The following is a 27,882-nucleotide window of genomic DNA, read 5'->3' on the forward strand; positions in this document are numbered from 1 at the left end:
ACGTTTGTTCGTGTGGTGTTAGAAACTGCTGCGGAATTTGAATGTCCCTGCCGTATTATCACTGTATTTTCATCCTCATGTATATACAATGATTAAACGTATCAAAATGTGGAACCTGTTGACAACATGACATGATGTTTGACTGGTTTTAATGAGTCTTTCGTTGGATAGTGACACGCCGAGAGGGATTCTTGACCTTTGGGTCTCGCCCTTCGCGGGAAGATGGCGTGCTGGGAATGAAAGGCGACGAGGGTCACCTGCCGCAAGTGAATATTATGAAATATACACAGCATGGATGAGTCTGATAATGGGAGGAGCCGCCATGATAATTCCATGTATGCTATAATATGGCGTCAGCATGGGAAGTGAACAGAGGGAACAACACGTTCGATGCTGTATACGACTTCAATAGTGAATCATTTCTTTTAGAGATGACTCGATGAAAATCTCATTTGTATTGTTTTTTATTTCACTGTGACACAAAACTTTGCTTTTGTTTGTATGTTGTTTAACGCCGCTCTCAGCATTATTCCAGCTTTATGATGGCGGTCTGTAAGTTGGAACTGGAAGTTGGACTCTGAGAGAATAGGACCTGAAAACAAAACCCTCTGAGTCTGAACAAACAAAGGTTGTCTGACTACTTCCAGACAACCATAATTCCAAGTTTAGTGAGTGAGTGAGTTTAGTTTTAGACCGCACTCAGCAATTTTCCAGTTATATGGCGGCGGTCTGTTCATAATCGAGTCTGGACTTGACAATCCAGTGGTCAAAAGCATGAACATCGATCTACGAAATTGGGACACGATGACATGTGTGAACTAAGTCTGACCACCGTTTCCCTTTTGTCGTTTCTTTCGAGAAGAATTCTTTCCTGAAGACCAGTTCTAACCCGGATCGTCACGGGTCATAAAGCTTTGAAACAGAGCACTTGTCATTAATTAATATTTTATATTGATATTGATTTAATTATACGCTGTATCAGCACGCCCCTGATGACTTCTTCTAGGACATTTGGACCTTTTATTTCACGTCGCAGTCCAGCCCAAAACGCATGAAATTCCATAAAATATTCCTTTTAATTGTTTTATTGACATTCCAGAGGTTGGTGAGTCAGTAATGACGCATACGACTTAATGGATAACTACTTCTTGTTTATTGCATACAGCGACGTTTCGGTGTAGATTCTGATACCGTCTTCAAACACTTGTGTTTCTACACCAACACGTATCGCTATCATAGGCCCGAAAGGGGTGGGAGTGGCGAAGGGGGGGCACCACCACCACCCTTTGTCCCGAAAGTTTATTGAAACTTGAAACTCTGAAACTCTTATGAAAACGGGTGAAACTGAAATGTGCGCGCGCACGCACGCACGCACGCACGCACGCACGGACACACACCTTTCTCAAAAAGCTGTATCCGCCCCTCTCTTTGCACTAAACAAGATATTGTTATCCATAAACTACTACTTTCGTTTTAAACAAATCTTCCCAGCTGTGATATTTTTAAAACGACGGCGAATAACAACACAAACAACATGTCAATTACAACAGCTAGTGACAAACAGGCTCAAGAAGAACCCGAAACATACAAAACACGCCCTTGAATGTTTACACGGAAAGACATACATAAAACATGTGTACGTAAGCTGACGTAGCCGTGGTTGAGTAAACTGGGCTGTTTCTACGTCAGTGTCGTGGGCAGTGCCTGTCTACTCACGGTCCAGTGATTGCGACATCCGTACCTTGTGAGGTATATAAGGAATAGCCTACATCATAACACTTTAGATGTGAGAGCATTCTCCACTGTTGAGGCTGTTCCGTGTAAGTATTACTAACTTTTGTGATGTCTACGTGGCACGTTTGAGTGAGTGAGTATAGTTTTACACCGCGTTTAGCAATAGCCCAGCAATATCACTGCGGGGGAGACCGGAAATGGGCTTCACACATTGTACCCATGTGGGGAATCGAACCCGGGGCTTCGGCGTGACGGCGGAACGCTTAACCACTTGGCTACCCTGTCGCCCTTGGCACGTTTGAATTTGTGTTGATATGTCATTAGCGAAAGGGCCATGGATGAATGCAAACAGTTACGCCCCCTTAGCCGGATCAGGATCCGTGGATTGTAGATTCAACCCATGATTTGTCCATGACGTACAATATTCTTTCTTAATCTGATTTTAATTCTGGTCCAGCTATTGAATTAATCAATGAAATGTGACCATTCTTGTATCTAGGTAAACAGCCGGGCAAACATAAAAATATTTACCCATGCCTAACGTTGTCTGAAATATGAAACAAAAAAACAAAACAAATGGTAATTCGATGGTCATGTATTCAGGAGTTTTAGTTGTGATTTTTGGCATAAATGGCACAGTCGTCTGAGACGACTTAATTCGCCCTGCACATTTCCTTTGCAATAATTGTTATATTGCGTGAAGCAATATTCATTCATTTCTTTGGGCACGTCAGAAACCATCAGGTTTGAATCTTAGTTCGCCCTCTATTATACCCGGTTTGTAACCACCACACCCTTGCCCGTGGATTTGACCGAAGTCAACATCTAACACCTGCATTACTTCGGGAATTCCTCCCTCTTTAATCAGACAAGCCTTCATATAACCGGAACACTGTTCAAATCGGCGTTAAACCAATCTATTCACTCACTCTTGGAATATGTAAACCAGAGTACGGGTTCGGATCCAGTTGTATCTAAATAAATTTCGCCAGCCGCATACTGTAGTCATTAGTCTGTCTCAGTCCCTGAGCCACATTATTTTCCCTACTATCTTGCCCTCTCTGCAATGCTAAAGCCTTAAATAAAGCAATTTTAGATTTTCTCAGGTTCAGGTTCTGAATCTCCAATCTCACTGGGGCTCCTCTTCAATTTAAATGGGATCATTTCGTACTAACAGACTTATATACATTCAGAGACTAAGCGTTAGTCTATGTATTCATATGTTCTATTCTCATCACAAGTAACAACAACTGAAGTCAGAAGCAGATCAAGATGATCAGAACCCAAAGTCTCGGAGTGACCACCCCAACTCTCCTGGCCCTCAGCGTCCTTCTGATGACCACAGACGCTGTCAAGTACATGTACCCCCTCACTAAATACGTGGAACCCCCGGCCAGCCAACCACACGTTTACCCCGGGGGACCGGGCCTGCCCTTCCCCGAGCTGAACTACCTGTGTAGGGGTAAGGACGGTGTCATGTTTCTCCTCCCCTGGGCCTGTACTGGCTATGTCCGGTGTGTTGGAGATTCAGCTTACTGGAGCAGGTGCCCGTTGGATCCCAGAACCGTCACTGGTCTGCAGGAACCGATCTGTGTGATGGACCGCGCCGAGTGTAAGAGACAGGAGAAAGGTAGGACATATGTATTATTCATGAACGATATAGTTAGGAATAAATATTTTCATAATGGTTGTCTTGCATAGCGGTCGTATTTAAAATAGCATATTCTTTTTTTCGTAATGTGGATGTATGCAAGTATATACACTGGTTTATTTTAAAGACGAAACTGTATTTTGGGAAAGGCATGCTCCTTGACATAACCATATAAGATGTTTTGCTTAAGACAGGCTAAACATTATTTTTGTACTTGTTTATCTTAGCTTATAGGTGTTGCTAGGCTTGCAATAGGATTAAAAAGAACTCAAAATGTGAAGATAATCTTTTCATATTCCTCAGATGAAACATGATGGCATTACAAAAAGAACTTATTTAAAGGTGAAATTTGATAGAACATACTTTGACCAAAGTCTTTTCATTCCACAACGTAAAGTATAAGCTTCTGGCGAACAAGTAACATTTAAAAGTATTACCTTGCCAATTATGGAATGAAATGAGAATGCAAACCTTATTTAATCCACAATTTCTTTGGCAGTTCGCTGGAATGAGTTCTGTCGCCTGACCGCTAGAGGGCGCTACCCCTCAACCCTGAGCTGCGCTTTGTACTACGACTGCAGTGTGGGCGCTGAGACGGTGGCGCTGGAATGCCCCTATCCCGACCTCTTCAACGTCACATCCGGTCTCTGTGAGGACTTCCGGTCTGCTGAGAAATATTGCGATGGAAGACCCGTACCAAAAGCCCCATGTAAGCTAATTCTATATCAACTACCGTACATCCTCAAACATGCCATACAGAAGACTGACTGACTGACTGACTGACTGACTGAGTTTGGTTTTACGCCGCTTTTAGCAATATTCCAGCTACATCACGGCGGGGGGAACACCAGAAATGGGCTTCACACATTGTACCCATGTGGGGATTCGAACCCGGGTCTTCGGCGTGACGAGCCAACGCTTTAACCACAAGGCTAACCCACCGCCCTTCCATACAGAAGAGCGGTGATGTGAAGGACGTCTCGCGATTAGTTGCGGGTTGTTCGGGGATGTTAGAGTGAGTGAGTGGGTGGGGTTTTACATCGCCTTTAGCAATATTCCAGCAATATCATTGCGGGGGACACCAGAAATGGGCTTTACACAATGTACCCATGAAGGGATTAATTTGAACCCGGGTCTTCGGCGTGACGAACGAACGCTTTAAATAACCACTACGCTACCCCACCAGCTCCGAGGCTGTTAGACATGCCAGGGGCGGTGGGGGTAGTCTAGTGGTTAAAGCTTTGGCTCGTCACGCCGAAGACCCGGGTTCAAATCCCCACATGGGTACAATAAGTGAAGCCCATTTCTGGTGTCCCCCGCCGTGATATTGCTGGAATATTGCTAAAAGCGGCGTACAACTAAACTCAGACAGTCAGTCAGTCAGTTAGACATGCCAACAGTAAGCCTATGTGAACGTATTTGGGTACTACAGCATTACGGCTACAGTTCGTTCTTGCAGATGAATATATGTTTTTATTTCTGAAAGGGTTTATAGATTAATATAGAGGGTATGCATTACACCAAAAATGTAATTTCGTTATATAGTACAAATATTTGATTGCGGCCTAAAACAACAAACACAAAAATTGTGATAGTGAATGAAACGTCTCCTAAATACGTTTTAACAGGTGAGTGTCTTTGTGGACCTATATATCCGCGTACTTGCATAATTCGTCATCCCCACTGTGGTATAGTAGTTGGGGTTTTTGCTGAAGCAAAATTATTATCCTTCATCTACTACCACATGACGAAAAAAGGATTGTACCATGTTGATTCCTATGTTGATACTAACCATATATTTAGTAGGGCTGCGCAATATAACCGGTTTACCGGTATTTACCGGTTCAGACATGAAAACGATACGTATTGCAATACGCTGATCGAAAACCGGTATTTTGACATGCATTCGGAAAACGTCGTACCACTCGGAAATCTTCGGATATTTCCTTGTTTCATTTGTGCCAAATATTATTCACATTTTTATTTTATCATGATTAAAATTTGTTATTAAAGCTTAATCAAGCATAGTGATTTTGTTGTGTTTTTGCTCTATAAATCAGGCAGTAACTCGATTATAAGTAGTTTTTTTGTTAAAAAATACTTCATGCAATATATTGCAATGCATATCGCAATACATGCTTTCGCATCGCAATATATCGCAATATGAATATTCTCTGCAATACCCACCCCTAATATTTAGACAGTTCCAGATCGGTTTTTAGTTTTCAATTTATTTTTCAAGTGTGATAAGGACTGGCAGTCGCCACTTTAAACAAGTGCCGTGAAGCTGCTTCACGATTGGCTATCACTGCTCGGTCAAAGTTCGCGAAAGTTCTGACATAATCAGAAATATGAAGCAGGCTGTAAGATCCGATTTTCATGAGATTAAAATTATAATTTCTTCCAACAGGCGACTATCAAGCTCTCAACATCACATGTACAGATCCACACTGTCTGCCCTGTTCGGAGCTCCGGCCATCTTGTGTTGGTAAACCGGATGGGAACCACGCTCTGCCAACTCGGACAAACTACCCGTGGTACCTGAGGTGTGAGAGAGGAAGAACTTTGGATGTTTTGAAATGTCCAGACGGAATGTTCTTCTCCCCTTTTTTTGTTCAGGGTGTATACCCTTCGGTTCAACGACGTGTTGATCATTGAAAAAGATCATGGCAGTGGAATTGAAATCCGGGTGTGAATGTATTGAGATATACAAATGTGATATAACGGTACGAAGTGAAAGTCGTACGACAAGAACTGAATCTCAGAACTATTTAACGACATACTGAGATCGCACATGTAGTGTCACCGATTGATAGTAACACACTATATTTTGCAACATAATAAAGAATACCAAATATTGTTCAGATTAACTTGGAATTTTTTAATCTGAAAAGACTAAATTTAAAACATGTATTGACACGCAAAGGGAGAGAATCAGGTATTCCGCAATAGTTATTTTACAAACCGAAACATGAGTCTATTCAGACAATGACCTACTTTTCAGCCGATCCGAATTTTCTCGTGTAAAAGTGAAAAGAGACACCACAAACAACTATGGTTACACTGAATTCCAATTTCCTATTTCATAAGAAAATAGTATTAACAAATGAACTTTAATTTTAAACTTTAATAACATCGTATTTTTATATTTTATGGCGAGGTGTAGGCAGCATGACCTTAACTAAGACGTCACAGACTGCCCCTGCTTGATGAGGTCGTACAATGATTCACAATTCACCTGGCTCACTGGTTATATCTGTTATGTGTTCTTTGCGCTTATTCAATGTAGTTTTGTAACGCACAGTGTAATTGATACCACATCGCCAAACTTTTCTAGCGGCAGAGCCTCGTTTTGAGATTTCCACGATTTCCAGATTTCCGTTTGTCAGAGCACGCAGTGCGACAGAGCACGCCTGCACGACGTGTTTTGCAAGGATTAGAAGTAGCGTAGTGTTGCAATATACAAGTGCTTAGATGTATCAAATAATATTGATTATTATTTATATATCCAGCTGAATGAATTGGGCTAAAAGATTCTGGACTGGTTATTGTACTAATTTGCGCTTTATAGACAGAACCCAGTCAGCAGTAAACGAAGACTGTTGTGTAATCAATGTTTTGACTTGCAAAATATCGCACACGGAATTTGCGTTTTGAAGGCTAGTTCTCCCATCCCAATCTAAATGTACTTTCCCAACATGGCATGGCAGTATGAATATACTGGCAACATAAATACCTAAAGCTCACTAAGCCTCGTGTAAAAACGTCTTTTAAAGGTCAAGTAAAGAAAAGCAAGCGATAACCTTAATGTGTCGTAATATGTACATTAGGAGCGGTTTATCGCTTCCCTTTGGCAATGCAGTATGTCTTTCAAACAGATACAGTCGCCCAGTTTCAAATTAGGGAGCAAATAACGGAAGAGAAAGTTTCCTATATATTTTTAATCAACGCAACATGCGGGTAGGATGGGTGTTGGGGCAATCTGCATTGTTTGTCTTCCTGGTGACGACTTCGACGACGACATCACTTTTTGTCGTTGTGCAACATCTTTAATGGATTTCTGACGTAAAAGCGCACGTGGCAAGCAACTGCATTATATTATTATTATTATGGCCTACCAAGCATAGACACAGTAAATGTATTAAATTGTCGTGCCTGTAAACGGTTTATTTCTTTGTGTGTTGTTTAATGCTGCACTCAGCAATATCCAAACTATATGACGGTTGTCTGTAAGTAATCGAATCTGGACCAGGCAATCCAGTGGTCAACAGCATGAGCATCGATCTATCCATTTGGGATACCATGACGATGAAAGTCAACCATTCCAGCGAGCCCGAGTGACAGCCCGATCCCGTTAGTCGCCTCTTACGACAAGCATGGGTTGCTGAAGACATATTCTAACCGGGATCTTCATGGGTCGCGTCAGGCCAAACCAAGAATACCAACAAAGCAGATCATTAAGAACACATAATGTTTGCATTGTATTGGTAAGATCCGGACAATTTTCAAGTTGAACAAAACAGCCTGTGCATTCACTGACACCGTGTTAACTATCGGTTCAGTTGAAAATGGGTTATCAGCGAGATTAATTATGTTTGTTTCAGTTGAAAAGGTGTAATGTACGTAATTAATTGTATTTGGTTCAATTGATTATGTGTAATCTTCGTGATTAACTATATTTAGTTCAACTGAAAATGTGTTACCAGCGAGATTAACAATGTTTGGTTCAGTTGAAAATGTGTAATCTACGTGATTAACTATATTTGGCTGAGTTGAACATGCTGCTTTTAGCAGTATGCCTGCAATATCACGCCCATCTAATGACTGGATACAACTGTTGTTTTAAGGAATTCTCAACATCACATCTAGTCTCTGAAATGAACTTATTTTACGGAGAAACAGTTCTTACACAAATAAAATATCTAGTAGTTACTTCATTCTAATACGAGAGCTTGGTCCAAATACACCATTTGCGTCTCGGTCTACGCCCTCGGCAATTCATCGATCAATCAACAGCGGTCAGGCCGTGATGTATTTGGATCAAGCTCGAGTGATTGGATGAAGTAAGTGCTTTGTATCAAGCCCACAACCTGCATTCAAATTTAGAAATCTAAAATCTATCATTAAAATATTAACACAGGATGCGATGTTTTCAAAGGATGGAGCATCAGCACAGGTTAATGAATCAATAGCTTTGTCCATACTTGTGCACGTGCTTCGCGAACACTTGGCTGTCCCTTTCTCTGCACTCCTCCCTCGTAACATATAATGAACTCTGTCAATATTTTAATGATAGTTTGTTAAACAACTTTTATATTTTTAGGACATAAATTCTGCAAAAACACTCACAGAGTTGGTCTGATGTTTTCATTATGATCAGCGTTTCATTGAGCATTGTATGTTTATTAGTTTTCCAGTTAGATTGCAATTCATCGGTCCGCCTTTGAGCCAAACGGACTGTAATCTTGTGAAAGGATGAGTGGGGTATGGGGTTGGGGAGGGGGGTGGTTGGGAGTGTGAACCCGATGGGGATGATGTTGTCACAACGTTGTGACGTGACGTTGTCATACGTCATTTTCACGTCGTCACAATGTTAAAAGTTAATTGATGCTAACGTTATGTACGTTGTCTTAACGTTCTATTTAACGTTATTAGTTGGACAGGTTCCCCAATAGTGAACAGTATATTAGGAACAAAGCAGAAATTCACTTCAATGTTTATTCGTCAATTTGCATGTTGTTGTGGTCGTGTGTTTTCTGAAGTTGGAACTGAATAGTGAAGAAGGAATCTCAAAGTGAAAAGTTTTACAGAAAACTCTATGATGACACCAAGTTATTGTGTAATAGTCGATATACAACATTTTGACAACGTGTATATATAACGTTGCTGTAACGTTGTGAAATACGTTATAAAATGACGTAATACTAACGTTGTGACAACATTGTGTCATGACGTTACCAATCTACAACCTTCCCACAACGTTCTGAAAACGTTTTGTGTTGGCTGGGCTATTAGCACCATTCTGTTCTGGCGTCACCAAAGTAGAAACCTCCTAAACCACTACCCAACCCCAACCCCATCCCCAACCCCAGAATGAGATGTCACGCCCTTTTATGACTGAAGTGGCCACTGGACCCCACCTGTCTCTGTGTTCAGCCAGGGCGATGTCCTATGAACAGATCTCATTTATCAAACTCGAATGTCTCTGTTCAGTGAGTGGAATATATAGACAATACTACACGAGGTCTCATTACATACGAATTATACGAAACGAGTGTCCTTACTATGGTATCTGACCGTCGCTTTCGCTCGGTCAGATACCATAGGAAGGTCACTCGTTTCATATAATTCGTCTTAATGAGACCGAGTGTGGTATTTTATTTATCACCCACGTCTTACATGCATTAAATTGACACAATAGCGTATTTTTTGGTTATTTTTCTGGTTTCAAACCGAAACCGGTTTCATAAAGAGGTTGCGGAAGAGTTTTGTACTGTAGTACACTATTTGCATGACGTCACACAGTAATGACGTCACTACCTTGGTAACCGACGAAACGATGCATGTCAGTTGTCATCGCGTCGTACAGCCTCCTACAGTAAACTACTCCGTAGCACCCCGTTTCTTGGTTTGCAGTTGCTTCACTCGGCTAACATCACTGGTGGAAACATTGCGTTTATGTTTTTCGACGGATATAATGTCTCAGTTCGACTCACAATTAAACAAGGAACACGGCAACGTTCGCAATGTTTACATTCCCACAATGCATATAAGTTGTAGAATGAATGAATTCACGTGTTTGTTATGAATGAAAAAATAGGTCATCGGTTATCCAATCAAATCGTTAGAATCTCAGGTCAAGGCGTTACGACACAGGTCAACGTGATACGACACTCGTGTGACGTACGAGATTAGTATGCAACTACCCATACGTTGACCACGTGGGTAATAAAGTCATATAGATTACTGCTTTGATTGTTTTAAGGAACGGATTCCTGCTATTCAAAGTAGTATGCAAACAATGATACAGCTCAACAAACATCAAGCAAGTATCGTTCACTATATACTTCTTCGATTAATGGCTATTGTCACAGTGTGGCCCCTTCGTTCTCACGACAAGTATCAACATTATCAAAGCGCGACATTCTGACAATGCTAAAGGTACATTGACAGTTGTACCGTCACATTGTACCGATTTCAATACTAGTTATCGTTTTTACTAAAGGGCTGCGTAGACCGATGCTCATGATGTTGATCATTGGGTTGTCTGGTTAAGACTGCCATATAGCTTGAATGTTGTTGAGTGGTCCGTTAAACAACAAACAAAGTAAGCAAAGACCAAAGGGCCACGATTGGACGACGCGACTCAAGGTCACAGTATATGAAAAGGCGTTAAAATATGCGGCAGAGAGGTGCTCTGACTATGTCCCTAAGGGGGTTGTGGCCCTTGACCATCAGTGATGCGCATGTGCAGTAAGTAAATTAATGTACCTACGCGCCGTAACGGTTGCACTCCTTTCAAACTCCAGTCATCTTGTTTACACCTTTCAGTTTTGCGAAAGATTTCGATCACAACGAAAGTTTCAAAATAGAAACATATTCTAGTCCGTCCACTGACATTATTAACTAAATTTAAGTTGTTTTATAAGAAACACAATATATGTTTTACAGGAATATTATACTTGGATAACAGTTACTTCACTCTTCGTTAGCAGGGGCGGATACAGCTTTTTGAGAAGGGGAGTGCACACTCTTGAGAAAGGGGGTGCACACTTCATTTTCACCCGTTTTCGCGGGGCATTTAATATACTTTCAGGACAAAAGGAGTGGTGGGGCGCGCACGTACGCACGCACACGCACACACCCTCTGGATCCGCCTATGGAACTTAGAATATTATGTCATCGCAACACAATGTAGATGTTAAGAATACTGACAAAGTATGACATTCGTTTTAAGACTGAACTTTGAAAGTGTGATACAAGGGTCAACATGCAAAATTGAATATGGAACACGTCGTAAGTGTATCTAGTGTGTCTAGTGCTGAGTTTTCTTTTTACAAAATGTTCATGATAAAAACTGATCTCCAACTGTCCAGTGGTTTAAGTTAGCAGAGAGGCGCACTTGGATGCCGATCATTGAAACATGAGTATGTGTTGTTGATAAAGTTCTTTATTGTCCTTTTGGATTTGTAAAACCATTGAGTTTTTACGAACAACTACAGGCACGTAAGTTTGGGTCAAAGCGTGGTCTCCCCGTTCCGAGATCGGGGCACTGGCCACTGTAGACCAGTCTCTGTTTGACACACACAACGAAGTAAGAGGATTTGATTCGATATTCGTAGACGTTGAGGCCGTCGGAGAGGTTCCTACAGGAAGGGTTGTAGACATGACAAGGTGCCCCACAGTATCTTCCGCCAAAACATATGTTCTTATACTCGCCTAAAAACAGACATAACAGAAGTTGTATGCACAGACGTGTCGGTACTTGGACTGAGTGAGTATGATTGTACCCATCCTCGATCATCCTCAGGGTATACGTTCCGATAAATCTTCACTAGTACCCTGGATGCATATATAACTGAACTGAACGTCATTTAAATTCAGGCCGTAGACAGCGGCATATGAGGTTACATATGCTTTACAATTAAATATATCCATATAGTTATATACAATATATGTGCATTCGAGTATTTCATACAGTACAACCAGAAATTATTGAGAATTTAAAGATTGTAATTGTGAATATTAACATAACTCCAGATTCAAGGACAGGTGAACAGTTAGTATTTTGTCAAGTCACAATGGGCAGCAATGCAGGCTTCAATGCGGCGGGGCATACTACTGATCTAAGAAGTTAGAAAGTCGTGGTCCATGCTGACCCAATATCGAAACCACTTCTTCTTTCATTTCAGCAATATGTGTCAGATTTTTCTTATTGACACTTTCCTTCATAAGTCCCCAAACATTTTCTATTGGATTTAGGTCAGGGCTATAGCTTGGCCAATCTAATAATATCATATTTTGGGTCCGAAACCAGGCCTGTGAATGCTTTGAACGATGTTTTGGGTCGTTGTCCTGCTGGAAAATCCAAACATTTCCAGAGAAAACGTGAGCAGATGGAAGTAAATGTCCCTCGAGAATATCCGTGTACCGCTCACTGTTCATATTCCCTTCAAATACACAGAGGGGCATTGCCCCTAACACAGATATGCCACCCCTCACGTTTAATTTCGGACTGTACTTTGGGCGGTGATACAAAGGTTTTTTCAGTTTGTTTGGTCCAGAATTTCAGTGTATTAGGAAACAGCCACACAGAACTTTCATCTGAGAAAATCACATTGCCCCAATTAAAATTTCTATGCTGTAAGCACCAGTTCAACTTTTCGCTCCTTTTGTTCAGGTTTCATGATCGGTGATGGTATTCCTCGACTTTTCTTCCAACCCATTGCATGCAGCTCAGTTCTAATTGTCTCCTTACAGACAGCCACAGTTCCTTTATCAATCATATCCAGCCTTAAGTTTCTAAACTCCTTCGTTTGTTTTTAGAAACAAGAATACCAAGCCGCCTCCTGTCACCGACAGTCAACTTTCTGGGCCTACCTGCACCTCCCTGATGCTCAATGCCCATTTGCAATATTTTTCAAAACACGATAAACAGTGGACAAAGGGATACCTGTTCTACTTGAAATCACTTTAGCTGATCTGATGTCCTTGTTATAATACTCTAAAATCAACTTCCTCTTCTTTAAATCATCCATACCGAGGATCACTGAAAATGCCGTCTGCTAGCAAGTAAACAAAGGGGGATAACTCTTCAAAAAACTAATGAAAAAGGATTAACGGAGTTGTCTCTCTTGAATGAAACCAAGCACTTGATAGCTGGTCAAAGTTATTTATACTAGAAATCCAATTAAACATATTCCTAAAATTCTCAATAATTTCTGGTCATACTATATATAAAGATGAATACGTAATACATGACATATATATATATATATATATATATATATATATATGATACGCGATACATGCTTGCGTGTATCGATTCCTATTTTAAAACTTTATCGATTCAAATTTTTATGCTATATCCATCTCCGTCAAAGTCTTGATAGTAAAATTATACCAGACCGCTCCGATAAATAGATGTAGCTAGCTTTACTTAAAAAATAGGTTGGAAACTAACAGCTTTTGTGATTGGCTAGACTATTTTGATGGACCAGTCAGCGAACGCGTACGTTGCCGGTAAGGTAATGCTATGAAAAGGCGCGATAATTATGTATCGCGATACGTATCGTATCGTGACCTTAAAATCGTGATACGTATCGTATCGTGAGATTGGTGTATCGTGACACCCCTAATATATATATATATGTGTGTGTGTGTGTGTGTGTGTGTGTGTGTGTGTGTGTGTATGTGTGTGTATGCAAATAGACTGCATAAAGACTGCATAAAGTGAATATATGCAAATAGACTGCATAAAGTGAATATATAATTCATATAGAAATATTTAGATGGAGTGTTCTTACCGATGATTCTTAAAACATTTACAATAATATAACGGAATAAAGCGAGTTTTCTAAGAATACCTATCTTATTGTTATTGAAGAATGTATACATTTGGTCTGGTATAAAAATATGGCTTTAAATATTTAACTCTTGCATTTATAAAGTGAGAACAAATAAATAAATAATGAAATTCATCGCCAGTGTCGTAACCATTACAAAGTTTACATATTCTATCACATTTTATTGCTCCAACGGCCTGTTTCAATGGGCAAATTATGATTTGCTGTTTTATAACGTAACAATGTCCTTGAACACTTATCATTTGAAATATCAAAATATTCACTTAGCCTTAAATCTAAGTTAGATAAGGAGTTATATATGATACCTTTGGATGAATGTTCTACCGTAGACAACCACACTTGCTTATACGCATCTTCTAGTTTACATTTAACTGTTATGATTAGTTTATTCAAATTTTCAAGGTTTTGGGAATTCAAGATATACTAGTAACTGAGTAACCAATTTCGTCCAAAATATGTTTAATATTCATTATCCATTTATGCTTACTTTTTCCAAAATGTGTGTCGTTAAACAGTCATTCTCAACGAAACTGCACAATTCAAATCACGTCAGCCCAAGAAAACTATATAGTTTCCAAAACTACAACATGTGAATGAAAAGTTTATACTTTTTAAGCACCCAGTGAACAGTATTAAACTTGCAGCACTAGTTTAAAGTAAGGTACCCATAAACACCCAAGTAATTTACGTTCATAGGTAGCTAGACGAAGTAGTATCAACATAAACCGCGAGAAAATGAACTCTTTTGTTCTTGTTTTGATTCAAACATCGAATATCGAAACAAATAATTCATCTGAAAATCAAAACGAATGTGTACTAAGTAAAGCATATTTCACACTTTTGACGTCACATGATACCTATTCAAAATCCATAATCCAAAATTCAAAATTGACGGACCCACGCATACCACATTTATAGTGTATCAAAGATTAATATCAGACACTTTCACGAAAACGCCATGCAATCACACAAAATGGGAATGAATATATTTTGGCTTTAACTGTTAATAAACATGTTTACCATCTTACAGTTCTACAGCGTGACGTATATTACGTTGTAACTTCCGTTCTTGATTAATCCAATGACTGGCTTTTTGTTAAACGCCAAAGATGCCCAAAACAGCAAATGTTTGCACCAGATATGTAATCAAAAAAGAAGTGAATCTGGAAACATGGCCTAGACAGTCGTGCAACATTTAGATATCTGCAAGCAACAATCACACAATGAGACATTGGGATAAAACGTTTGTTTACTTTTGGATTCATACTTATTAGAGTAAGTTAAAGAACAATCTGTAAAGTTGACAAAACGTACACTTCAATTTCATTAACATATTAAATTGTTTTATCATCTTAATTAATGATTCCGTAAGAAATATTCGTTTGAAATTTACGTAACACCTTTAGTAATTTACGTTAGGGTGAAAAAGTGGCATGATCGACAATGGAATCCATAGAATGAGCATTGCTCTGCTCGCATGCAGACATTCAAACGGGATCTAACACGTGCTTTTTTGGTGTCTTTGGGGTTTCCCATGTAACGCCATGGACCATTGTAACTGCCAATTAAACGTAAATTACATTTTGTTTGTCGGAAGTGATCATCCCGGTTCTGCGGCTGTGTTTCTGCGTTGAAGCTGTATTAACCGATAGAACGAAATGTAGTTTCAAAGTAACCAATGGTCCCATAACGCTTCACAGCAACGTCACAATATCATCACCGTCACGTTTCATTACGTTCTTAAAAAATCGGTCTTCTAAACGAACATTACTGGTCTGTGTTCAACTAACCTGTATCTTTCGTAGACATAACATGCTTGCTATCTAAACTATATCATTCCATGCTCTACATAACACATCTTTTTATATTGTAACATTTTCTATTTTTTAGTTATGGGTAATACAATCTGACATAACGTAAATTGCACGCGTGCTGTCGACAATTGTTTATTGCTTACATTGCAATTGTGTATGTGATGGGTTTCCGACTTTTGCTAAGAATAAAATACAATGCTTTTGTGGCTTTTTCAACAGCTGTTTCTTTTGTTAGTGTAAATCTTCTGCTTTTTTTAAATACAACCCCACATATGTGTAGTTTTGAACATTTTCCAGAACGTTATTTCCAATTTTGAATGGGATATTATTATCTTTCTTCTAACCACCAAATATTAACACTTTTGTTTTAGCAATATTGACATCAAGTTTCCATGTGGAACAATAGGCATCAAAAGAATCCAACATGTGTTGAAGATCGTGGGGGTTTGAAGCCAAGAGAACTGCATCATCTGGATATAATAATACAAACATGTTGATGATATCTTCTAATCTATCATTAAAATCTTCAGGGTTAAGCTCCCCACCTTCACAAAAATCTTTGTCAAAAGACAGTTCAATATCATTCATAAAAATAGCAAATAAACTGGGTGATACATTCTCTCCTTGGCGTACGTACAGGGAAAGAAGTATGTAAAACCATCTTTACATAATATACAGGATTTTATATTTCTATACATGTTATGTATAACTCGGAAATATTTGCAAGAAATGTTATTTGCCATAGGTTTGGCCAAAGTCCCACGCACCAAACGTTATCAAAGGCTTTTTGGAAATCCACAAATGCACAGTACAGTTGTTGTTTTTCTGCACTTTAGAAGTTCTGAAAGGTTAAACAATGTATAACCTTTTCTAAAGCCGGCCTGAGCCTCTGATAAAATAACATTATTTTCTAAATAAATTCAGTCGATTACTTAATAAAGAAGTAACAAGTTTGCCAAGCAGCTTAACAGAGTAATTGGGCGGTAATTTTCTGGATTTCGAGTGTTTCTTTTCCTTTTATATATTGGTTTAATAATACCTGTTAACCGGCTTTCAGGGAAAATACCGGCCCGATAATTGTATAACCTCCCTTTGCTCGCTTCGCCTTCTCACAGTAGCCAATCAGATAAGCCGTTATAACCGAGCTTGCCAGTGTCAACAAAGATCATTCGTCACCACTCGCCCCTTTCCGTAACCTCCAAGAAGATATTCGGCTTGTCCCGGAATAACACGAGTTGGTCACGAATGTTATCGCTCCTGTTTGAAGTAGTTCTGATGTTCCTACACCAATATGAAATCCTTCCAGAGGGGCACGAGTCGCTATTCGGCTTGTCCCGGAATAACACGAGTTGGTCACGAATGAACACAGATGGCGGCCGCAGTCGACTAAGATTTAGGGAACGATTCATACAGACAAATTGACAGGTTTGAAACCTTAAAATATATATGCAAGAACTCCTTCTTCCTCTTTCAGAGTACCTCGGCAACAATTGTGTTGCCAAGTTTAATCGGTTAGATAAAGGAAGCGGAAGTGAGTTATGATAGAAGCCTTGTGATTGGTACGCTCGACTTCCCAGCGTAGACACCTGATTGGATCAAAAGCCAGCAAAATGGAGGTAATACAATTATCGGGGCGAGCCGTAGATGCATCCATGAACTAAAGGAGATTTATCGGAACGTATACCCTGGAGATTATCGAGGATGGATTTTACCCCGCTTTTAGCAATATTCCAGCAATATCACGGCGGGGGACACCAGACATGGGTTTCACACATTGTACCCATGTGGGGAACTGAACCAGGGCCTTCGGCGTAACGAGCCAACGCTTTAACCACTAAGCTACCCCACCGCCCCTGGTACCTTAACTGAGATTGGCTGCAGAGCGAATATTGCGATACGATGGGCCTATCGTAGCCAAGATTAATTTTGTTACCTTTACCCATTCTACCAATCGCATCTTTTCTTTATGCCAAGTCGAAAGGGCGCTACTCCATCAAAAACATCCGCCAAACAGTTAGAATGTTAATGTTCTATGTGTTTTCCAGAGGTCTCCCCTTGACTGTGGTCGACTATGTACATCGTACGTTTGTCAGAAAAGTCACGATTGTCCAAAGCAAGAAGATCACATCCACAGACTTTGTCTTGGTCAGTGTGGTCTTGGTGCATATCTCGACATTCTATACAATCATACAGTTTGCCAGGTCAGCTTGACAATTTGGTTAATTATTACCGCATTGACCCAAAATAAATATCTCAGCATCAGGTGGAGTCTTTAACAATTCTCAATACTGACCTCTCATTGACAGGACGATTTTGTTCCAGGAAGATCGTTCGCCATGAACTTCAGAAAGTAATTGCTGATATCAAAGTACATGGCGGTTTTTCTACTTTATTGTGCATATAGGACTTCATAAAGGATGTATTATGTGTAAGTGGGCCTAGTAGCCCGAACACCATAAAATCTTGAAAAACCAATCAGTAAATAAAGCATTGGCACTATCTATTTAAAACATGTGTGTTCTATTTTGTTTGTGACCCGTGAAGATCCGGGGTAGAATAAGTCTTCAGCACCCCATGCTTGCCACAAAAGGCTTGTCGTAATAGGCGACTAACGGGATCGGGTGGTCAGGCTCGCTGACTTGGTTGACACTTGTCATCGGATCCCAATTGCGCAGATCGATGCTCATCCTGTTGATCTGATCTGATCAGGATTGTCTGGTCAAGACTGGATTATTTACAGACCGCCGCCATATAGCTGGAATATTGCTGAGTGCGGCGTAAAACTTCGCTCACTCACTCACTATTTTGTTTGTTGTTTAACGCCGCACTCATCAGTATTCCAGCTATAAGGTGGTGGGCTATAAATATTCAAGTCTGGACCAGATAATCCACTGATCAAGCAAGCAAGCCTGACCACCCGATCCCGTTAGTCGCCTCTTACGAGTGTAATGCTCACATTCCTATGTCATTTTATTGAACAGATGCATGGACTGAGCTCATCCACTTGCTTTCTACCGAGAAGAATAGATAGGAGCAGGCTACTTACATATACCAAGGGGCTCAAATTTGTTGCCACATTGGACCATGCTATAGTGCTCACATCTCTGTGTGTCAGAGTTGTACAGTTGTGGGTAGGGACATTCCCGTAGGTTCTTTTCTCTAAGGTAGCTGTCGATTATCCTGACGGGAGTGCTGCAGTTGTAGTACTGGGCACAATTAGTGGGGTGGGCGATCAGCGTCTCCGTCGTCGTCTTGCAAATGGGGTTCATGTCGCTTGTTGGTGCGATCAGAACTGATGCTAGAATGGGTTGAAAGTGGGAGGTTAAAACTATGTTGTGAGTGAAGACTCTGAAGTGCACTTCACTCTTTCTTTTCACCCTGGACCTCTTTCCGACTGGCCCCTCTCTTGTCCTCACCGCATCCCTCTCGCCCTGACTGCACCCATCTCGCCCTGACCGCACCCCTCTCGCAATCACTGCACCCCTCTCGCCATCACTGCACCCATCTCGCCATCACCGCAGCCTCTCACTCTCACCACACCCCTCTCGCCATCACCGCACCCCTCTCACCCTCACCACACCCCTCTCACCCTCACCGCACCCCTCTCGCCATCACTGCAACCCTCTCGCCATCACCGCACCACTCTCACCATCACCGCACCCCTCTCGCCATCACTGCACCCCTCTCGCCATCACTGCACCCCTCTCATCCTTACCGCACCCTTTCACCATCACCGCACCCATCTCGCCATCACCGCACCCCTCTCACCATCACTGCACCCATCTCGCCATCACCGCACCCCTCTCACCATCACCGCACCCCTCTCGCCATCACTGCACCCCTCTCATCCTCACCGAACCCTTTCACCATCACCGCACCCATCTCGCCATCACCGGACCCCTCTCACCATCACCGCACCCCTCTCGCCTTCACTGCACCCATCTCGCATCACCGCACCCCTCTCACTCTCACCACACCCCTCTCGCCATCACCGCACCCCTCTCACCCTCACCACACCCCTCTCACCCTCACCGCACCCCTCTCGCCATCACTGCAACCCTCTCACCATCACCGCACCCCTCGCCATCACTGCACCCCTCTCACCCTCACCGCACCCTTTCACCATCACCGCACCCATCTCGCCATCACCCGGACCCCTCTCACCATCACCGCACCCCTCTCGCCTTCACTGCACCCATCTCGCATCACCGCACCCCTCTCACTCACCACACACCCTCTCGCCATCACCGCACCCTCTCACCCTCACCACACCCTCTCACCCTCACCGCACCCCTCTCGCCATCACTGCAACCCTCTCACCATCACCGCACCCCTCTCGCCATCACTGCACCCCTCTCACCCTCACCGCACCCTTTCACCATCACCGCACCCATCTCGCCACCACCGGACCCCTCTCACCATCACCGCACCCCTCTCGCCTTCACTGCACCCATCTCGCATCACCGCACCCCTCTCACTCTCACCGCACCCCTCTCGTCATCACTGCACCCCTCTCGCCTTCACTGCACCCCTCTCGAGCTCACCGCACCCCTCTCGCCATCACTGCACTCTCTCACCATCACGGATCAAGGGTCCAACAGCACACCCCTCTCTCCATGCGTCCCCTTCTCACCAGCAACAATTAACGCTTAGCAGCGCAGCCCTCTCACCATCTTCCCTATTCCAAACAGAAATTATCAAGGCCTACCAGCGCATCCCGCTTTTCACTCCCCAACTTCTATCCAAAACGGACAAGGACCCTAACCTGTACCGCAGCCCTCTCTCTCAGCCCTTTATGTTCGAACATCAACCATCTATGTTCATAAAAGTAGTCGTTTTTCAACTCACCCACTTCTCACAGCAACAATCAACTCTCACATCCAAACGCCTCTCTCCACCTCCTCAAACCCAGCCCCTCCCTTGAAAGCAAGGGAGTGAAAGAGTGAGTTGGGTTTTACGCCGCTTTCAGCAATATTCCAGCAATATCACGGCGGGGGACATCAGATGTGGGCTTCATACATTGTACCCGTGTGGGGAATCGATCCCGGGCCTTCGATGTGACGTTCGAACGCTTTAACCACTAGGCTACCCCACCGCCCCCTTCAAAGAAAGATGTGATAATTTACAACTTACACATGCCCATGGCAATCACCATCACAATGAAGACACGAAGCATCGCGATTGTTTCTGTTCGAGTGTAGCCTGAAAATATCAATCAGTTATAATCAGTTGGGATAATAGTGTCAGCAAATCAGCCATTCACTCAATCAGTCAATCGATTAATCAGTGAATCAATCGGTTAATCAGTCAATCGGTTAATCAATTCAGTCTAGTCTATTTCGGACAAGGCCTGGGCCCAAGTACAATAACATAAACTTTAACAATCAATGCAAGTCTATTTCGAAATCCAGACAACATGGCCCTTAGCACAGTTGTAAGACAAATGTTAACTTTAAAGCCAACATTAACTTTAACAAAAGCGGTATATGGATTTCGACCGAAACGATGTTATTAGAGTTAGTTATCGTATGTAACTAACTGTTATTATGCCTACTTTGTAATCCGTCAAATTCTAAGAAATTCAATCAAATGTAATACAGAGTGGGCAAACATGTCAAGCCACGTGTGTTTATCATACGAAATAATACAAATGCTGACGGAACGATATTACCAACTCCTTCGAGATCAAAAGATCTTAATCCAGTGCTATCAAAACGACCATAATGTTTCGTTGCTATCAAAAGATCTTAATCCAGTGTTATCAAAATGAACATACTGTTTCGTCGCTATCAAATGATCTTAATCCAGTGCTTTCAAAACGAACATACTGTTTCGTCGCTATCAAATGATCTTAATCCAGTGATATCAAAACGAACATACTGTTTCGTCGCTATCAAAAGATCTTAATCCAGTGCTATCAAAACGAACATACTGTTTCGTCGCTATCAAATTATCTTAATCCAGTGCTATCGAAACGAACAGACTGTTTCCTTCGCCATCAAATTATCTTAATCCAGTGCTATCAAAACGAACATACTGTTTCCTTTGCTATCAAATGATCTTAATCCAGTGCTATCGAAACGACCATAATGTTTCGTCGCTATCAAATGATCTTAATCCAGTGTTATCAAAACGAACATACTGTTTCGTCGCCATCAAATGATCTTAATCCAGTGCTATCGAAACGAACATACTGTTTCGTCGCTATCAAATGATCCTTATCCAGTGCTATCGAAACGAACATACTGTTTCCTTCGCCATCAAAAGATCTTAATCCAGTGCTATCAAAACGACCATACTGTTTCGTCGCTATCAAATGATCTTAATCCAGTGCTATCGAAACGAACATACTGTTTCCTTTGCGATCAAAAAATCTTAATCCAGTGCTATCAAAACGAACATACTGTTTCCTTCGCCATTAAACGATCTTAATCCAGTGCTATCGAAATGAACATGCTGTTTCCTTCGCCATCAAATGATCTTAATCCAGTGCTATCGAAACGAACATACTGTTTCCTTCGCCATCAAATGATCGTAATCCAGTGCTATCGAAACGAACAGACTGTTTCCTTCGCCATCAAATGATCTTAATCCAGTGCTATCGAAACGAACATACTGTTTCCTTCGCCATCAAATTATCTTAATCCAGTGCTATTGAAACAAACATACTGTTTCCTTCGCCATCAAATTATCTTAATCCAGTGCTATCGAAACGAACATACTGTTTCCTTCCCCATCAAATGATCTTAATCCAGTGCTATCGAAATGAACATACTGTTTCCTTTGTTATCAAATAATCTTAATCCAGTGCTATCGAAACGAACATACTGTTTCCTTCGCCATTAAACGATCTTAATCCAGTGCTATCGAAACGACCATACTGTTTCCTTTGCCATCAAATGATCTTAATCCAGTGATATCAAAACGAAGATAGTATTTCCTTTGTTGTCAAATGATCTTAATCCAGTGATATCGAAACGAACATACTGTTTCCTTCGGTATCAAATGATCTTAATAAAGTGCTTTCGAAACGAACATACTGTTTCCTTCGCCATCAAATGATCTTAATATAGTGCTAACGAAATGATCATACTGTTTCCTTCGCCACCAAATGATCTCAATCCAGTGCTATCGAAACGAACATACTGTTTCCTTCGCCATCAAATGATCGTAATCCAGTGCTATCGAAACGAACATACTGTTTCCTTCGCCATTAAATGATCGTAATCCAGTGCTATCGAAACGAAAATACTGTTTCCTTCGCCATTAAACGATCTTAATCCAGTGCTATCGAAATGAACATGCTGTTTCCTTCGCCATCAAATGATCTTAATCCAGTGCTATCGAAACGAACATACTGTTTCCTTCGCCATCAAATGATCGTAATCCAGTGCTATCGAAACGAACAGACTGTTTCCTTCGCCATCAAATGATCTTAATCCAGTGCTATCGAAACGAACATACTGTTTCCTTCGCCATCAAATTATCTTAATCCAGTGCTATTGAAACAAACATACTGTTTCCTTCGCCATCAAATTATCTTAATCCAGTGCTATCGAAACGAACATACTGTTCCCTTCCCCATCAAATGATCTTAATCCAGTGCTATCGAAATGAACATACTGTTTCCTTTGTTATCAAATAATCTTAATCCAGTGCTATCGAAACGACCATACTGTTTCCTTTGCCATCAAATGATCTTAATCCAGTGATATCAAAACGAAGATAGTATTTCCTTTGTTGTCAAATGATCTTAATCCAGTGATATCGAAACGAACATACTGTTTCCTTCGGTATCAAATGATCTTAATAAAGTGCTTTCGAAACGAACATACTGTTTCCTTCGCCATCAAATGATCTTAATATAGTGCTAACGAAATGATCATTCTGTTTCCTTCGCCACCAAATGATCTCAATCCAGTGCTATCGAAACGAACATACTGTTTCCTTCGCCATCAAATGATCGTAATCCAGTGCTATCGAAACGAACATACTGTTTCCTTCGCCATTAAATGATCGTAATCCAGTGCTATCGAAACGAAAATACTGTTTCCTTTGCCATCAAATGATCTTAATCCAGTGCTATCGAAACGAACATACTGTTTCCTTCCCCATCAAATCATCTTAATCCAGTGCTATCGAAACGAACATACTGTTTCCTTCGCCATCAAATTATCTTAATCCAGTGCTATCGAAACGAACATACTGTTTCCTTCGCCATCAAATGATCTTAATCCAGTGCTATCGAAACGAACATACTGTTTCGGCGCTATCAAATGATCTTAATCCAGTGCTAACGAAATGATCATACTGTTTCCTTCGCTACCAAATGATCTTAATCCAGTGCTATCGAAACGAACATACTGTTTCCTTCGCCATTAAACGATCTTAATCCAGTGCTATCGAAACGAACATACTGTTTCGTTTGCCATCAAATGATCTTAATCCAGTGCTATCGAAACGAACATACTGTTTCCTTTGTTATCAAATGATCTTAATCCAGTGCTATCGAAACGAACATACTGTTTCGGCGCTATCAAATGATCGTAATCCAGTGCTAACGAAATGATCATACTGTTTCCTTCGCCATTAAACGATCTTAATCCAGTGCTAACGAAACGACCATACTGTTTCCTTTGCCATCAAATGATCTTAATCCAGTGCTATCGAAACGAACATACTGTTTCCTTTGTTATCAAATGATCTTAATCCAGTGCTATCAAAACGAACATACTGTTTCCGCGCTATCAAATGATCTTAATCCAGTGCTATCGAAACGAATATACTGTTTCAACGCTATCAAATGATCTTAATCCAGTGCTATCGAAACGAACATACTGTTTCCTTTGCCATCAAATGATCTTAATCCAGTGCTATCGAAACTACCATACTGTTTCCTTTGCCATCAAATGATCTTAATCCAGTGCTATCGAAACAAACATAATGTTTCCTTTGCCATCAAATGATCTTAATCCAGTGCTATCGAAACGAACATACTGTTTCGGCGCTATCAAATGATCTTAATCCAGTGCTATCGAAACGAACATACTGTTTCCTTCGCTATCAAATGATCTTAATCCAGTGCTATCGAATCGAACATACTGTTTCCTTTGCCATCAAATGATCTTAATCCAGTTCTATCGAAACGACCATACTGTTTCCTTTGGCATCAAATGATCTTAATCCAGTGCTATCGAAACGAACATACTGTTTCCTTCGCCATCAAATGATCTTAATCCAATGCTAACGAAATGATCATACTGTTTCCTTCGCTACGAAATGATCGTAATCCAGTGCTATCGAAACGAACATACTGTTTCCTTCACAATTAAATGATCTTAATCCAGTGCTATCGAAAAGAACATACTGTTTCCTTCGTTATCAAATGATCTTAATAAAGAGCTAACGAAATGATCATACTGTTTCCTTCGCTACCAAATGATCTTAATCCAGTGCTATCGAAACGAACATACTGTTTCCTTCGCCATCAAATGATCTTAATCCAGTGCTATCGAAACGAACATACTGTTTCCTTCGCCATCAAATTATCTTAATCCAGTGCTATCGAAACGAACATACTGTTTCCTTTGCCATCAAATTATCTTAATCCAGTGCTATCGAAACGAACATACTGTTTCCTTTGCCATCAAATTATCTTAATCCAGTTCTATCGAAACGAACATACTGTTTCCTTCGCCATCAAATGATCTTAATCCAGTGCTATCGAAACGACCATACTGTTTCCTTCGCCATCAAATGATCTTAATCCAGTGTTATCGAAACGAACATAGTTTCCTTCGCCATCAAATTATCTTAATCCAGTGCTATCGAAACGAACATACTGTTTCCTTCGTTGTCAAATGATCTTAATAAAGTGCTAACGAAACGAACATACTGTTTCCTTCGCCATCAAATGATCTTAATCCAGTGCTATCGAAACGAACATACTGTTTCCTTCGCGATCAAATGATCTTAATCCAGTGCTATCGAAACGAACATACTGTTTCCTTCGCCATTAAATGATCTTAATCCAGTGCTATCGAAACGAACATACTGTTTCCTTTGCTATCAAATGATCTTAATCCAGTGCTATCGAAACGAACATACTGTTTCCTTCGCCATTAATTGATCTTAATCCAGTGCTATCGAAACGAACATACTGTTTCCTTCGCTACCAAATGATCTCAATCCAGTATGATCGAAATGATCATGCTGTTTCCTTTGCTATCAAATGATCTTAACCCAGTGCTAACGTAATTATCATTCTGTTTCCTTCGCCTTTAAATGATCTCAAGACTGTGCTAACTCAACGATCATACTGACTCATTCTCCGTCAAATGATTTTAAGCTAATGTGAAGCTATCGCTGACTTCCCTGCCATAAAAAAACCAGATACTGTAGAAAGAGGACTTACCGTAACGTCGACACAGCGGTTATGGATGGCTTGATGAGTTCTACATTATATAACAGCAGGATGTGACACTCGTCATCTCTCCTGCATCCAGCAAAGTGACACCAGCAGATATGACAACTAATAAAGGTTTCAATAGTGTATAGACACATTGATTCAACAGCTGGGAAGAGTATTACGTTACATTGTCAACACCTTCAAATACCATAGTGTACTTTGATAGTTGATGAAGCTGACGAGAGTATCTGTTTGTCAATTGAATCGTGTTATATATATAACAATGATACGTAGGATACCCGTGAAGAATTGATCTTCAGGAACCCATGCTTGTCGTAGGAGGCGAGTAACGGAATCGGGTGGTCAAGCTCGCTGACTTGCTTAACACATGTCATTGTATCGATATCCCACTTACACAGATCGCTGCCCATGATGTCAATCAGTCGATTGTCTGATCCTGATTGCAGCAATTACAAATAGCCAGTAGCCAAGCAAAAACTTGATCAATAGGATCATGCTATATTTTAACCTTTTTTTCGGAGGAACGATGAGAAATGTTAACCACTCGGCTACCCCAGCAGCCCGTGTGATAACTTTATGTATATTGAGTCCACGGCGTCCCCCCACCCTCCACCCCCAGCCCAACTATACATGGAGTATCTTACCAAAATATTACATGTAGTATATAGTATATAACGATATTACATGTAGTATATATTATATAACAATATTACATGTAGTATGTAGTATATAACAATATTACATGTAGTTTATAGTATATAACAATATTACATGTAGTATGTAGTATATAACAATATTACATGTAGTATGTAGTATATAACAATATTACATGTAGTATGTAGTATATAACAATATTACATGTAGTATGAAGTATATAACAATATTACATGTAGTATGTAGTATATAACAATATTACATGTAGTATGAAGTATATAACAATATTAACCAATATGATGTGGTCACACTACTGTCCTTCCTAGATTCTGTTCCAAATATTCACTGGCCGTTCTCAACGAGTAATAGTTGGCATAAAGAACGTGATCTGGACCAGTTCTCCATTTCACGTGGAAGCTGAGTGGTTGTATTCACTGACAGTGAGCTGGAGATTGGCCTTCTTACTCTGAGAGTTTAGGTTCGAATCTGAATAGGACTCAACCATCATGTATTTGTACTTTACTAAGGAAATGTAATTCCCCAAATGCAAAAGTTGTTCACACACACAGTCTCTCTCTCAGTGGGTGACAACTCAGGGCAGGTGACATGCCCTCAGCTCGATGAAGACGAAAACGTGACTCATCATTGAAGAGAACTGTTTCCCACACACGTGGCCCCCCATCGCAAGTGTTGTCTGCTCCACTGGATACGTCAACGTCGCTGTTCTGGTGTCAGCAGTGGCCGGTCGTCTTCTACGGATGCCGTAGACGTCGTCGAACTGTTCCTGCAGATACTCCTCTGTACCCAGGTATGGTACCGCTGTAATGTTTGCTGGCTGGAACCTGTGTCGGTGTTGTGTGGTTCGAATCCATCAGTCTTGACGTGGGGTCGTTACTGGTGTGCGGCCACGACGTGGACGGTCTATAACTTGGTTTGGTGAAAACGTCATCATAAGTGCCAAATGGTGTTTCTATTGACGTTGAATCGACGACCATCCAAACTGAAGCATACCTA

At 40.9% G+C, this 27,882-nt stretch overlaps 2 protein-coding genes across 2 annotated transcripts; one reads left to right on the top strand and one right to left on the bottom strand.

The window, feature by feature from the left end:
• Nucleotides 1-1,689: 1,689 nt before the first annotated feature.
• LOC124264440 lies at nucleotides 1,690-6,244 on the top strand. The gene is made up of 4 exons (XM_046699183.1): nucleotides 1,690-1,820; nucleotides 2,976-3,364; nucleotides 3,885-4,094; nucleotides 5,796-6,244. The coding sequence occupies exons 2-4, from the start codon at nucleotides 3,007-3,009 to the stop codon at nucleotides 6,041-6,043; spliced, it is 816 nt and encodes a 271-aa protein (XP_046555139.1). The 5' UTR covers nucleotides 1,690-1,820; nucleotides 2,976-3,006; the 3' UTR covers nucleotides 6,044-6,244.
• A 5,295-nt stretch (nucleotides 6,245-11,539) lies between these two features.
• On the bottom strand, nucleotides 11,540-26,331 carry LOC124264426. The gene is made up of 4 exons (XM_046699167.1): nucleotides 26,200-26,331; nucleotides 20,919-20,987; nucleotides 18,832-19,083; nucleotides 11,540-11,824 (listed from the first exon to the last, which is right to left on the bottom strand). Exons 2-4 carry the CDS (start codon nucleotides 20,959-20,961, stop codon nucleotides 11,592-11,594), a joined length of 528 nt encoding a protein of 175 aa, XP_046555123.1. The 5' UTR covers nucleotides 20,962-20,987; nucleotides 26,200-26,331; the 3' UTR covers nucleotides 11,540-11,591.
• Between the last annotated feature and the right edge of the window lie 1,551 nt (nucleotides 26,332-27,882).

This window comes from Haliotis rubra, unplaced genomic scaffold (genome assembly GCF_003918875.1).
Source record: "Haliotis rubra isolate DU_JTF1 unplaced genomic scaffold, ASM391887v1 Scf923, whole genome shotgun sequence".
NCBI classification, from domain to species: Eukaryota; Metazoa; Mollusca; class Gastropoda; order Lepetellida; family Haliotidae; genus Haliotis; species Haliotis rubra.